The 14,383-nt window shown below is 38.4% G+C and overlaps 1 protein-coding gene across 1 annotated transcript in view; it reads left to right on the forward strand.

The window, feature by feature from the left end:
• Positions 1 to 11,971, forward strand: part of TBCA (tubulin folding cofactor A) — a 37,332-nt gene extending 25,361 nt beyond the window's left edge. Inside the window, exons 2-4 of the mRNA XM_007436065.3 lie at positions 1,973 to 2,078; positions 8,351 to 8,437; positions 11,643 to 11,971. Coding sequence (XP_007436127.1) covers positions 1,973 to 2,078; positions 8,351 to 8,437; positions 11,643 to 11,723 — 274 coding nt within the window. The 3' untranslated portion in view covers positions 11,724 to 11,971. The remainder of the gene's footprint in view (positions 1 to 1,972; positions 2,079 to 8,350; positions 8,438 to 11,642) is intronic.
• Positions 11,972 to 14,383: the final 2,412 nt, after the last annotated feature.

Below are 14,383 nucleotides of genomic sequence, written 5' to 3' on the forward strand. Positions count from 1 at the left end.
AGTAAAAAAATTGTTGCTGCTGCATTAGTATTGTAGCCATTTCCTTCCTGCTCCTTGTACTGCCCCCTGTCCCCTGTTTGCTTATGTGGCGTTAGTAACAAACAATATGTTATACTGTTTAAAAATGCTGTTAATGTGAACAATTTAATTTGCAACTCACAAACTTTTGCTGTGCTGACATGGTTATGCTATAGGTGAGCATAGGCAAAATCCATGCAAATAAAACTGCAAAGCCCAGCAGTTCTGCTGAGCACGCTGCAGCTGATCAAAATGCATGCAGTCCCTCCTAGCCCATTGTGCCCTGCCTAGCCAGAAATTGTAATTAAAGAAAAAAAAACCTTCAAAATAAATTGATAGTAGAAAATAGTTTCGTAATGAGTAAAACTTAATTTCATAAAATTAAAGCAAAGCTAATACACTAGTTAATGAGGTAACCAGATCTCTGAGTTACTTCCTGCACTTTCTGGATCTGATGCTGCTTTCTGCTTATTTTGTACCCATGGGCTCAGCACTTTACATGGTAACAAAATTTATCCAGAAGACCTTTATTTGGAATCAAAGCCAGCACAGAGGTGGAATTGCTTCCAAACCTGTCCAATTTTTGTTGTTGTTTTGGTATGACAGGTTGATATACTTAGGAAAATATACCCTCCCCTTAAAAGCAGTAATTTAAATTAGATATATGTAGTTGCTCATTAGTGAATTGTTAAAATAGAATCAAAAGATCCTGTAGTCCAGAAAAAGTTTTGTTTCATAATTCATGAAGAAACCTATTTTTAAAGGCAGTAAGTAGTTCCATGGTATTTATTCAAATGTGTAGGTAGATATAAATGAAACAGGAAGTTCTTCCAACAGCCAGACCGTAAGCTAGTTTAGAGCTGCAAAGGTTAAACCAACTCATTTATTTTTATCTGGAAAGCACCTGGCAATCAGTGCAGATCTTCTCTTTCGATAATGGGTTCATACTATTGTGAATCAGTAGCTTAGGTGCCACATTTTGCACTTCTAGATTTTCTTTAAGAACTACTCTATATAAAATACATTTCAGTTGTCATTACATAAATAATGCATGGATACCTGTTGCCTAATTAGTTAGCTCAGGATTGGTTGCAGTAATTGTTCTACAGGGTCCTTGCTGCCACCACCTGGGAAATCCAGGGTCAGTATCAGATCAGAAAGCTTGTCCAAGATGTACATTTCCTCTTTCAATTGAGCCTGTAAGCTTTTAGAATATATTGAATCTCAAACATTAAGTCTGATTTGATACTGACCATCAGCCCTCCTGCTCATCTCATTTAATTTCACTTGGTATATCCTTATCCAGACACTCAAGTGGGCAAGTCAAATTAAGATCTTTTTGGAATGAAGGGTGGTCTATGCCTTTTATTTTTGGAGTGAGTGTGGAAGTTTTTCCTCCGAAGACAGTTTCAACAGTATATTGGACTTTTAATACTTGGCAACATGACACATGATATGACGTTGGTATGAAAAGAACTGAAATAATAGTTGTACTAATGTAATTCAGATTGGGATAGCATGTTCTGAACAACTAAAATATAAATTTGATGTCTGTTTAATAGATTTATAGGGCTGCCAAACTCAAACAAAGTGACTATGGATGGTATACATAAGAAATAAACAATAAGCAAAGAAAATAACCATATAGGGTTAAAAAAAGTTGTTCATACATTTCCATGTATAGCATTTTTAGCAGCTTTAATAACTTGTCTGATAGGTTTTGCATGAATTGTGTTTTTATTCTAATGGATGGATTCCTTATTTGTTAGATTTATATCCAGTCTTTCTCGAGGATAGACAGTATACACAACTAATAATAGAATGTTTGAAAATAAAGTAAGTGGTACCCTAGAGTAGCTGTAATATTTGGACATTTTATTGTCTTGAAACTTTTCAGATAGGAAGGTTTTCATGTATTTTTATAATTTAAACAAATTATATTTTTTGTGTGCAGCTTGGCAAAAGAAAAAGTTATGTATGAAAAAGAAGCAAAACAACAAGAAGAAAAGATTGAAAAGATGAAAGCTGAAGATGGAGATAACTATGCAATTAAAAAACAGGTAAAGTTCATGAGTACATATACTCTTTTTTGTAGTTTTACCAGGAGATCTAATGTATACATAAGGATTTGGGAAAAAAGTTATCTAATTTCAAAATGATATAATTTGGCTACCCAGGCTGAAAACTCTATCAAGTTTAAAGGAGCAGCTTGAATACGAATGCATAGACACACACACGCCTATATATAATTCAGGGTTTTGTGTGTATGTTATGTGTATGCTAACCTATTGGGCACTGTTTCCAAGTTTAAGTTCCCATGGGAAAGAGTTAAACTTTCTCCCATTTGCTTACAACTCAGAGTATGTATCTTAGTTTTGGATATAAACTTTATTTATTTATTATTACATGTATATGCCACCCAACTCCCCCAGAGGTAAACATGATTGCTAAGATGATAAACTGCAGTAATACTTTGCAATAACAAGCAGAGATCTCTGGAAAGCGATACTCTGAACCAGGAGTTCAGAATCAGAAAATGTTGCCTTTTTCCCCAATTGTTTGTGATGTGGGAACCAGTCTTCCTTAAATATAGTGTTTGTTGCTTCTACAGTTTCTGTACAATAAGGCGTTATGCATTAATGGTGTCCCTTGCCCTATTTCATGTTTTCAACTCTCCCTTCCCTTGCTTCAGTATTTCTGTTGAGATATTAAGCATTAGATTATCTCCGTATGCATATTGGTTTAAATAATTATTTGGGAAAGAATAGTTCATATGTGAGGAAATAAATGCTGTGTGTTATGTTTGTGCATGCAAAAGTTTATTGGAAGGATATTTTTATCCACACCTAAGATCTACTTATTTGGGGGCCCTTCTTATGTGCTCACCGTTAAAATCAGTAAATTGGCATACAGCAATATATGGGCTTTCTCAGCAGTGGGCATGCGTCTTTGAACAATTTTTCCAAAAAAATCCTTTTTTTTCCTTTTCAATTGGCATTTAATGGATCCTTGAAGTCCTTAGTTTTCAAAACTGCCTTTGACTGACTCTATAAATTAACTCAAACAGCTACATATGTATTGTCTGGACATCTTTCTAATTTGATTTCCTGTACTATTTTATCCTTAAAAGGATGAAACTCTTAATAGTTCTTAAATGAATAAATAACATGACAATTAAAACTAGTGCACAGGAATTTGATACTTCTTTGCATTTTATATGTCCTGTTTCAGCATGCCTTCACTTACAAATACCAAGCAGTATAATATTTTCAACAAAAAAGTGGCATGATACAATGTGGTACAACAAAATTATTCCAGTTAATTTATATGTGAAAAACATTTAGCTTTCTAAAGCTGTAATTTAGACATGTCTAAAAAGATGTAAGCGTAATCTATAAGTAATCATCCCTATTTTGATTACGTGAGGATTTCCAGATCTCTGATAATTTACTCATTCATTTTCTCTTCAATGCAAAGCTTTCCAGAATTTTTTAAAATTTAATTATCAGGTTGATAATAAGATATGATGAATATCAGAAAGGGAAGGAGTTTAAAACTATACAAAAGATTATCTTTTTACTTTGGGAATATGAAATAATAACAGGTTAAGAAAATGAGCTTTGTTTTGTATTGATTACTTTTGAGGAGGGAGTCTTTTCTACCCTCACTGATTTCTTTCCTGGGTAAAAAGGTTGTTATCAGTGTAATGTATTGTGGGATTGACTTCAGTTCACCATATTTAAGTATTTTTTTTATAAACTTGTATGGATACAGCCCAGGGAATTCACTATTCGAGGGTTAGGCCCTCCAGTTCTTGACCGACAGTCTTGTCTTAAAAGGATAAAATATGGTCAGACTTTCTGGTTCTTGTGAACTGATGTATTCTTGCATGCAGGATAACAAGAACCATCAGGAGGTTAGGTTTTTCCCCCCCCCTCTGCCTCTCCTTTTATTGCCACAGAAACAAGTCTTGATTTCTACCTATGTAGAGCCCCACACCGCTGCTTTCCAGTTGGAGAAAGCAGGGTTAACTCATGTCAAAGCTGTCTCTCAGAGAATTTTAGGTCCATAAATACTCAAAAAAAATTGGGTTCGGCTTATCCATGACTACATATGTTAATAAAGTACCCGTATATACAGTGGTACCTCGGGTCACGAACGCTTCTGTTCATGACCAATTCGGGTCACGAACAGCACCATTTGCAAAATTTTGCTTCCGTTCGCGAACTCCGCATCGAGTGACGAACAGGATCCACGGCCATTTTCCCTGCTGACACACGTGGTCGTGGCTTCCTGTAGGGAGGGGGATTCTCCCTCCAAACAATAGCCACCTCCCCACCCATCTTCCTGTCCTCCACGCCTCAAGCAAGGTTAGCATTCTCTCTCTTCATAGTGTACTGTACTGTACTTTGTGTCATGTTTTTGTGGTTTTAAAAAAATACATATGGTTCAGAATGGATTAACCATATTTACATTGAACCTTATGGGAAAATTTGATTCAGGTCACGACCAATTCGGGTTGCGACCAGAGTCACGGAACAAATTAAGTTCGTGACCCGAGGTATCACTGTACTTGTGGATAAGTCAACCCTCAATTTTTTAACCAAAATATCATGAAAAAAGCGCCACCTATGGAAAATCAATTGTGAAAATTAAAACGTGGAAATTTTGAGAGTTGGCTTACCTGCAGGTGGCACATTTATCATGGTATTTTGGTTAAATATTTGAGGGTCAGCTTATCCATGGATGGGCTTATCTGCAACTATATACAGTAATTGCTTTTGGAGGAGTTAGAATTAGAGAAGTAATGTGGAAGGATGAAAGAGTTAGACCTCTTCCCCCTCACTATTTTGGAAGCAGTAATATTTTATGGGTGACATTGGTCATGGATCTCTTGGATCATGTCCAGATTCAACAGGAGGATGAACTGCTTTCTGATTCTATACTTAGAATCACATTGTGATATAATTTGAATACAGGCAGTCCTCGATTAACAACCACAATTGAGATGTGCAGGTATGTCACTAAGGAACACAGTCATTAAGCAATACCTTATGTGACCGCAACAGGTTTACAACCTCACTTCCTCCGTGGTTAAGCAAATCATCCACAGTCATTAAGTGAGATATCACATGACTACAATTTACAATTTTACTGCTGACTTCTCCATTGACTCTGCTTGTTGGAAGCCAGCTGTGAACCATGCAGATGGCAATCACATGACTGTGGGATACTGTGGTGGTCATAAATGCCCGCTGGTTGCAAAGTGCCTGAATCTTGATCATGTGACCATGGGGATGCTGCAATGGTGGTAAGTGCACAAACCAGTCATAAAGTTATAGTGGTACCTCGGGATACGAACGCCTCTACTAACGAACTTTTCGGGTTACGACCAGCTCCGGCCGCAAAAATTTACCTCGATGTGCGAACTCCGCCTCGGGGTACGGTCATTTTTCCGCCCTGACATGTGGTCCGCAGCCATTTTTCCGCCCCTGACACGTGGCCCGCGGCCATTTTCCCGCCGCGCCCTGCAGCGCCTGGCCATTTTCCCGCCGCGCGGCGCCCGGCCGTTTTCCCGCCCCACCGCGTGGCGCCCGGGCATTTTCCCACCCCTGATGCGTGGTCCGCAGACGCCAGAACGGATTAACGGTAATTACATTGAACCTTATGGGAAAATTTGCTTCGGGGTGCGACCAAATTCGGAGGGCGGAATGGATTAACCAGATTTACATTGAACCCTATGGGGAAATTTGCGTCGGGTTACGACCAACTCGGGATACGCCCAGAGTCACGGAACAGATTAAGTTCGTATCCCGTGGTACCACTGTATTTTTAAGCACCATCGTAACTTCAAACGGTCGCTAAACAGGGCAGTCATTAAGCAAGTAAAAGTTGATTCTGTTAAAGTGCTGCACTCAATATGCCAGCAAGTTTGGAAAACGCAACAGTGGCCACAGGATTGGAAAAGGTCAGTTTACGTTCCAATTCCAAAGAAGGGCAATGCCAAAGAATGCTCAAACTATCGCACAATTGCACTCATTTCACATGCTAGCAAGGTTATGCTCAAAATCCTACAAGCTAGGCTTCAGCAGTACGTGAACCGAGAACTACCGGATGTACAAGCTGGGTTTTGAAGAGGCAGAGGAACTAGAGATCAAATCGCCAACATTCGCTGGATCATGGAGAAAGCACGAGAGTTCCAGAAAAATATCTACTTCTGCTTCATTGACTGTGCAAAAGCTTTTGATTGTGTGGATCACAACAAACTGTGGCAAATTCTTAAAGAGATGGGGGTACCAGACCATCTTACCTGTCTCCTGAGAAATCTGTATGCGGGCCAAGAAGCAACAGTTAGAACCGGTCACGGAACAACCGATTGGTTCAAAATAGGGAAAGGAGTACGACAAGGCTGTATAGTGTCACCCTGCTTATTTAACCTATATGCAGAGTACATCATGAGAAATGCCGGGCTGGAAGAATCACAAGCCCGAATTAAGATTGCAGGGAGAATCATCAATAACCTCAGATATGCAGACGATACCACCCTAATGGCAGAAAGTGAAGAAGAACTAAAGAGCCTCTTGATGAGGGTGAAAGAGGAGAGTGCGAAAGCTGGCTTGAAACTCAACATTAAAAAAACTAAGATCATGGCATCTGGACCCATCAATTCCTGGCAAATAGAAGGGGTAGAAATGGAAGCAGTAACAGACTTCATTTATTTGGGCTCCAAGATCACCGCAGACGGAGACTGCAGCCATGAAATTAAAAGACGCTTGCTCCTTGGGAGGAAAGCTATGGCAAACCTAGATAGCATATTAAAAAGCAGAGACGTCACCTTGCCGACAAAGATCCGCATAGTCAAAGCTATGGTTTTTCCAGTAGTATGGCTGTGAGAGCTGGACCATAAAGAAGGCTGAGCGCCGAAGAATTGATGCCTTTGAACTGTGGTGCTGGAGAAGACTCTTAAGAGTCCCCTGGACTGCTAGGAGTTCAAACCAGTCAATCTTAAAGGAAATCAACCCTGATTGCTCATTGGGAGGATTGATAACGAAGCTCAAGCTCAGATACTTTGGTCACCTAATGCGAAGAGAGGACTCTTTGGAAAAGACCTTGATGCTGGGAAAGATTGAAGGCAAAAGGAGAAGAGGACGGCAGAGGATGAGATGGTTAGATAGCATCACTGAAGCAATGAGCATGAAACTGAGCAAACTGAGGGAGGCAGTGAAGGACAGGAAGACCTGGCGCAATATGGTTCATGGGGTCACGAAGAGTCGGACACGACTTAACGACTGAACAACAACAACCTGTAATCCAGGTTTATAGCTAATAATAAGTACAATTAAGAAATTATTTTTATCAACAGTGCTCTCTAAGAAGGGAAAAGCAACAATGAAAATTCCAAGTTAGAATTTCTGTAGCTGGAATATATCATTGGATATTTCTTAGTGCATCCTGAACTTCGCAAAAAGTGAAATATGTCATGCTGCCTGTATGCCAACTTTATCTAGGATTCGTTTCACAGCTTTAAGTATATGCAGTCCTGTATATTGAATCCTATATATAGTTCTACATATTACTATTGCTGTTAGAATTTTCACGCTTAATAGATTTGCTAATTGATTTTCATTCCTAGCCAGGTTATAGAATCCTCTTTTTACAGATCTTTTCAGTTCATAAATTTGAGAGCTGAAAATACTCCATGAAATAAAAATAGGATGGTATTGTGGACAATTACAAAAGTGTCTTCTGGAGATGTATACAAGATGTTCAAATGCAATGGGGCGCCAGATCAGTAATTTCTCACAAAAAGCATGGTGAGAATAATCTTTCTCCTAAAACAAGGCACAAGGATGAGTAATAACTTTTTATGCATGATAAGCATCAAAAATATGAGCCTGCTGGTCTTTGCTTTTCATTTTTCTTTACCTTTCTCTCAGTCAGAACCTCCTGCAGCGAGCATACAATGTGATCAATAACTCAATAACTTTTTTCATGCAGTAATTATCTCTGTGCGGTATTATCTGAACACTGTTTTTATTTATTACCCAAAAGATGTAGGAGATATTTATATAACCAGCTGATCCCATTTTGGACGAAGCTGTTTCTAACCGCAGGGGAAATAGTTTATATAAAATAGTATTTTAAATAACTATTTCATAGAAAGCTTTCTAATAGTTCTTGTTTGAATGTAAAAGTAATATTGAGTAGTTTTTCTTTAATAAAATAGTGTTTATGCGTATGAATATATACATCAATGCGATGTCTGATTTTAAGCAGCCAATATCAAAAAGGAAAGTTATCTGTTATATTAACAGCTACTTTCATTTTTTAGACTGAGATCTTGCAAGAATCTCGAATGATGATTCCTGATTGCCAACGCCGACTAGAAGCTGCACATTCTGATCTTGTTCAGCTATTAGTAAGTATGGAAGAAGAATCTTTCTGTAGGACTGGCAGTTGAAGAACAGTTTAATTTATATATCTTCTGTTTTGATACATTGCTAGACTGTTAATATGCACAACTCATTATTGCCAGCTCTTCAAAATAGATGTCTTTTAGGCACATTAAAAGTATGTATATTTAAGAACAAAGTTGGCAGTTCCTCAGAAAAAATATAGTTCTTCAGACTTAATTATGTTAAAACAGTCAAAATAGTCTTCCTCCCTCCAAAAACTTGGCCTCTGATTTTCAGTGACAAGAACTTCCACTACAATCAATCAACTAATGCTCAGTGTGATATTTTAATCAGTTAATGTTTAAATTGAAATAGTGTTGATATAAAATGTGTGAAATGCAGCGGGTGAAATGTCAAACCTGGCTTGAGGTAAGCAGGTTCAAATTCTAACTCTGGCACACAGCTTGAGGATGTTTTGAAAATATGGTGGCGGTTGGAGAGAAAATTATATATGTGGTATTTGGATAAAAGAGAAACAAATAAGAGCATAATCAGTCACTGAACGTAGTTCCTCTATCATTCTTAAATGTGAGCTTTAAACAACCCTGTATTTTAGTTAGTCTTTAAAAGAAATAACTTAAATATTTGTAGTGCCAATTCTGTTGAAAATTGCCATAGGCCTACTTCTCAGAACGACTGCTCTAAAGTGTTGGAAGATACTAGACCCAATATATTTACAAATATAGATCTTGCTTCTTCTATTTTCCCCTCCAACTCTATTTCAGAGTTGTAAGCTAAAGGAAATTTTCTAACCCAGCATTCAGTGTTGATCGTTGCCATAGTTTTAGGAAACATTTTTTTAGTGTGGCCTATAGGACCATGATTTTGGATCATTTCCAGAAGCTCTTTCCTGTATCTCTATATTCTCTTGCTTAGTATCTTTTTTCTTTTCCTTTCTTCAGTCAGAGCAAAAAATCCAAATAGCTTTTTGGTATAATTAATGACAGTCTACATAAACAATTTATAAGTACATAGACTCAAAATTGTTGTAGGAGTCAGTCTTTTTTGGATCAGTGTATTACTTGTTCTCTTAAAGTATTTCATGTATTATTTTTTTATGCATGATTCCAAGTGAACTCCACAGTAGCTTAACCAGTATAGATTATATTATGTATAAATATATTATGTTTAAGTAGTTAAATTTCATACAGTATAACTATTGTAGCGTGTGATCTGTTATATTTTTATGTACATTACTCAAGAACAGTTTAATGTCACTTAAATCACCAGTCATAAACATAAATATTTGCAAACAAATATTTATAATAAAACATCATAGCAGAAACAGAAAGCAGAACCAATAGATCATTGGCTGAAATCTGTATAGAAGTTAATAAGAATACAAGATCCCTGTTGGTGACAAAGACATACCTTGCTTAGCATCCTGTTTTTGACAGTGGACAATCAGATGCCCTTGGGAAGCCTTCATGTAGGACATAAGAGTAATGCTTTCTCCTGCTGTTGTTTCCCAACAACTGATGTTCAGAGACATGTTGGCTATGGTCCAGGAGATACTGTACGGTCATCACAGCTAGTGTAGCCTTTAATGGTGTTATCCTCTATGAATTTCTCTAATTTTGTTTCAGATGTCTTACGTTGATTGGCATCATCATGTGGCAGTATTAAATTCCACAATTTATACAGTGTATGAAAAAGCACTTCATTTTTGTCTTCTTGGAATTGAATTTAAATCTCCAGGTGATAAGTATCACTGGTTTCCTTTAAGTACAATAATGGTCAAGATGGACTTTTGTGGAACACCACATGAAAGGCCAGGCAGTACTGTTTTAAATTAACTGTAACAAGGCCCACAATTCTTGTCCTAGCCAGATGAGTCTATGATCTCATTGCTTATGGCTCCGAATGCCACTGGTACTAACAGCACCAATTTCCTGTGCAGTTCCTGGTACAGATGAATCACCAAGGCTATTTTTAGCCTATAACTATCTCAAGACTGTAGGAATTATCTAAACCCATTATTATAACTGTGAAAACTCTGGCTTTGAGCTGTGTCCATTTTCTACAGGCAACTTTAGTTTGATTCTTATATAACTACTTGGACTTTTGCATTTTTTAAATCTGTTGTGAACATCTTTTTAATCAGCTGATTTTAATTAATAGCATTTTGTTATTTGAAATGGTACAGATAGATGTTAATTTTAATCAAAATGTTTGCTTCTCTTTACTGCTTCATAAATTTAGGGTGGGGTGATAATTGACATTCTAGAAGTGCTTCGCTAAAATAGATTTTTCTTTCTTAGTTTTATTCCAGCCCATTTTCACTTGCAATTACAGTGGTACCTCTACTTACGAACTTAATCCATTCCATGACTCTGATCGTGAGTCTAGTTGGTCGCAAGTCGAAGTAAATTTTCCCATAAGGTTCAATGTAATTACTGTTAATCCATTCCGGCGTCCGCGGAACACGCATCATGGGCGGAAAAATGGCCGCGGACCACATGGAACGGGCGGGAAATGGCCGCAGACCACATGGAACGGGCGGGAAAATGGCCGCGGACCATGTGGAATGGGCGGGAAAATGGCCGCGGACCACATGGAACGGGCAGGAAAATGGCCACGGACCACGTGGCAGGGGTGGGGAAATGGCCGCGGACCACGTGGAACGGGCGGAAAATGGCCGCGGACCACGTGGAACGGGTGGAAAAATGGCCGCGGACCACGTGGAACGGGCAGAAAATGGCTTGTAAGTCGAGGTGAATTCGTAAGTAGAGGTAAATTTTTGGGGCCGGAGCTGATTGTATCTCGAAAATTTCGTAAGTAGGGGCGTTCGTAAGTAGAGGTACCACTGTACTTTAATGTTAGTTTTTTAATAGGAACAACTGCAAACAGTGATCAGATAAACTTCCATGTGCTTTAATTTGATTTACAGTATATGATTAATTCATTTTGAACTAACTTTAAAAGGAGTTGTAGGATTTATATAGAAAGAAAAGAACAATTTCCATTTTTCCATAAAATATAATCCAGAAACATAATAAATGGTGTTTCAAAGAACTAAATTGTTGTTGAAGTGAAAAAGCTTCTTTCAGTCAGTTGGTACAGTATAACTTTGATCCTTATACCATAAAATTCAGTCTTAGAGGATGTTGTTTCTAAAGGTTGGAGGCATAGTTCTGAAAATATTTAGAAGTTTTTATTTATTTTCAGGAAAATGAAAAAGAGTTGGAAGAAACTGAAGAATATAAAGATGCACAATCAGTACTGGAATCAATAAAGTTAGAAGCTTAGACTGATTTTTCACCACTTTATGGATATGCCTCAGTGTTGGGCCCATTGTTACTTTTTAAAGTTTGGTCATTGTTGTATATTTGTTCAAGTAGTGATAAGAATGATAATGTGCTAATTTGTATTTTATGCCATTACAAATGATTCTGTCCTTTTTATTTAATTGTTTTGGAAAGCATTTTACTGAAAGTTGTATAATCATACCAAGTAAAAATAAAAACTAAAAGCAAACCAAAGGGGCATTTTTCTAATTATTTTTAGTACAAGTAATGTGTTCAGGATTGAATCAGGCTATCAGCTGCACTCTCTACCCCAAATAATGAGTATACTGTTCCTGATTCTCATTTGCATGTAATTTTCATGAGTTTGCTAATAGCCAGAATTCAAGATTTTTGTCCAGTGAAGACATTGATGGGCAACATGCTTCAGTAAGTTTTCCCTCAGTATAACTGTCAACAAAGAAATAGAAAGTTTGATTCAAAACGTAGAGTGAGGGGAAATTAAAATTGGACCTATTTACTGCTGCTTTGCCCACTTGACTTGCCTCCAAAGAATTTCACAATCAGTATCATTGCCCTCTTGTGTCACATCCAAACAACAGCTTTTTTTTTACAATGGTTTGCTCTAAGTCTTCATTACAAATGCTGAGATGTCATGTTTCTCTAACAATGAGGAGCAGAAGGCACAGGCCCTTTAAACTTTGCACAGCACAATGAGCTTGTTCTAATGATTCTTCAAATTTATTTGCTGTTTTGTCCATCATCCTCCAAAAGATCACTTAAAAAAAAAAAAAACTATAAAAGGACTGTTGGGGATTGGGTTGAAGACATATGATAAATGGTATTTGATTAAATATTTAGTTGTGGAAGTCAGACATCACTGGATTTCTCCTGTGTATGTAAGAGCGATTTGTTTAAAATGTATGCCAACAGAAGATTAAAATTGGTTTGTAGGTCTTAAAAAACAATTTCAACACTATTTCCTCTCTGCTCTGCCAACACTGTACTAGTTTCAAAGACAATTCCTTTAATTGTTGCTGGGCTGGATTCAAAGGACTGATACACCAAATGTCCAGTATAGGAATGCCAAGATCAACCTCCATAGAACATCATTAGCTCTGTAGTCCAGTGTGGCTGGCTTATTGTACAAGTAGTCCTTGGGTTACGTCCATTTGTTCAGCAACTGTTCAGAGTTACAGCAGTGCTGAAAAAATGAACTCACAACTGGTCCTCAAAGTTCTGGCCATTGCAGTGCCCCCATGGTCATATGTTCAAAATTTGGGCCAGCCCACATTTATGACCACTTCCTGCTGCTCCACCACCATGGTGGCACCCACCCCCCTGCCCACACACTCTAGCACCTGCCTATGGCATCCACCTCCCCTCCCTAGCACCTGCCTGCAGCACCTGCCCGTAGTTTTCACCTGCTGGCCTACTTGCCTGGGACTCTCTCCTGTCCCCACTTAATGACCCATGTGGTCCTGGGGTTGCGACAGTAACTGGGACTGCTGGGATTGTTGTCTCTAGGTGATGCAGTCACATAACATTGCGCTTTATGACCACATCACTTAGCAATGGCAGTTCTAGTCCTAACTGCTGTGTAACCCGAGGGCTAACTGTATTCCATCTAGAGGTGTCAGCTGGGACATGATTCCTGTGGATAATCCACTAAATTGCAAAATTCTGACTTTCAGAACTTAAATGCTTCAGATTCCAACCTCTTAAAATTGAGAGTTCTGTTAATATAATTCATTAAGTTGCCATTATCCAGAGTGCCCCATATAACTTCCACCACTTCCCATGTCACCTTAATAACACCTGTTTCAAGGAAAGCCTTTTTCCAGGAGGCTGTCATACCTTGAATAACATCAGCAGAAGATGTGAGCATTCTGGATAACATAATACTTCAATATGGCTGTTAAGGTCTCTAACTATGCTGAACAATATTGCCATTTATTGCAATGATTTCTTTTTCAATTGTGGCTTTTGCTCTTTTCCATTGCTGTGGCAGAGAGGACCAAAGAATTTTCTTTTGTAGCCCTGGGGTAGTGGTAGAGGGCAATTTTTCTGCCAGTTCTTAATCCTTGCCCACTTCAATAAACAGATCACTGCAGACCTCCCTCTAAGCTTCATCCTTTTTCTATTCCTTCCTTCCTGTAGGGTGGCCATGGCTTCTGATGGTTTAAGAACCATCAGAGGCCATGGCTCTCCGTGGATTCATTGAGTGAATTTCAGATAGCTGGAGTTCCTGTTCTTTAGGTTCAGCCATTTAACTCCAGCCTCATCAGGAGGTGTGACTTCCTGCCCACATGATAATGCAGCAGGCAGTAGATGCAACCTGCAGGGGCAGTGAGCTTATCTTTAATCCCTTTGGTCCCATGGATTGGAGAGGATGGAACAGTGTGATGGAAAAGAGCATTTCCTTTCTCCCGTTGATTAATGGGGACACTTTTAATCCAGACTTTTGTTGCTGATAGGCATAGTTTCCTTTGATCCCAGCCCTTCATGAAATTCCTGGAGCCATGAAAGGCAACTCCCCCATCCCCAGAAAGGCAACTCTCTCCCCATCCCCTAGCTGTATGTTTCATGGGAACCATTGTTTTGGAAAAGCTGGGTATGAGGGAACCCCTCTCTTTACCCAGCCCATTCTGGCCTACCAGCAGG

This window comes from Python bivittatus, unplaced genomic scaffold, assembly GCF_059951505.1.
Source record: "Python bivittatus isolate LINGU-HERP-01145 unplaced genomic scaffold, Pbiv_v1 ctg000850_np1212, whole genome shotgun sequence".
NCBI lineage: Eukaryota > Metazoa > Chordata > Lepidosauria > Squamata > Pythonidae > Python > Python bivittatus.